Source organism: Dipodomys ordii, unplaced genomic scaffold (genome assembly GCF_000151885.1).
Source record: "Dipodomys ordii isolate 6190 unplaced genomic scaffold, Dord_2.0 Scaffold387, whole genome shotgun sequence".
Taxonomy (NCBI): Eukaryota; Metazoa; Chordata; class Mammalia; order Rodentia; family Heteromyidae; genus Dipodomys; species Dipodomys ordii.
The window spans coordinates 18800-19743 of NW_012267603.1; the positions used below are offsets into that span (position 1 = coordinate 18800).

The 944-nt window shown below is 58.3% G+C and overlaps 1 protein-coding gene across 1 annotated transcript in view; it reads left to right on the plus strand.

The window, feature by feature from the left end:
• The window catches only part of LOC106001746 (cytokine receptor-like factor 2), a 5209-nt gene extending 4317 nt beyond the window's left edge, over window positions 1-892 (plus strand). The window contains exon 3 of the mRNA XM_013036736.1: window positions 680-892. Within this exon, the coding sequence (XP_012892190.1) occupies window positions 680-872 (193 nt within the window). The 3' untranslated portion in view covers window positions 873-892. The remainder of the gene's footprint in view (window positions 1-679) is intronic.
• The last annotated feature ends 52 nt before the right edge of the window (window positions 893-944 follow it).

The following is a 944-nucleotide window of genomic DNA, read 5'->3' on the forward strand; positions in this document are numbered from 1 at the left end:
CCATCCATCCACCCATCCATCCACCCATCCATCCATCCATCCACCCATCCATCCATCCACCCATCCATCCATCCATCCATCCATCCACCCATCCATCCACCCATCCTTCCCCTCAACTTTCTACTCTTTCTTCTCTTCCTTCCCCTCATCCATCCATCCACCCATCACCCACTCATCCTTCCTCCCATCCTTCCAGTCATCCATCCACTCATTCTTCCACCCATGTTTCTCCTCATCCATCCACCCATCGATCAACCCAACATCCCGTCATCCATCCACCCATCCTTCCCCTCAACTTTCTCTTCTTTCTCCTCATCCGTCCACCCATCCATCCACCCATCACCCACTCATCCTTCCTCCCATCCATCCACCCATCCTTCCCCTCAACTTTGTCCTCTTTCTTCTCTTCCTTCCCTTCATCCATCCACCCAACTTTCTCTTCTTTCTCTTCTTCCTTCCACTCATCCATCCCCTCATCCTTCCCCCCAAGTTTCTGTTCCTTCCACCCATCCTTCCCCTCATCCTTCCACTCATCCTTCCATCCATCCTTCCCCCCAACTTTGTCCTCTTTCTTCTCTTCCTTCCCCTCATCCTTCCCCTCTTCCTTCCACTCATCCATCCACCCATCCTTCTACTCATCCATCCATCCATCCACCCATTCATCCCCCGTTTCCGGCAGGTTCGATGAGGAGGCGGCCTGGGGCCCGTGTGGGGCGTACGCCGTGCGGGCCGGGGTCACGGCCGGCTGCGAGCTGGGGGTTCGGGGCGACATCCTGCACCTGACCCTGCGGGACGGGGGTCGGGCCCTCCTCCACCTCAGCCGCTACGTCGCTGACTTCCGTGAGCGCCGGGGCCTGGTGACCCCCCCGTGACCCCCTGTGACCCCCCCATGACCTCCTGTGACCCCCAGAACCCCCATGATACCCCGTGACCCCTATGACCCC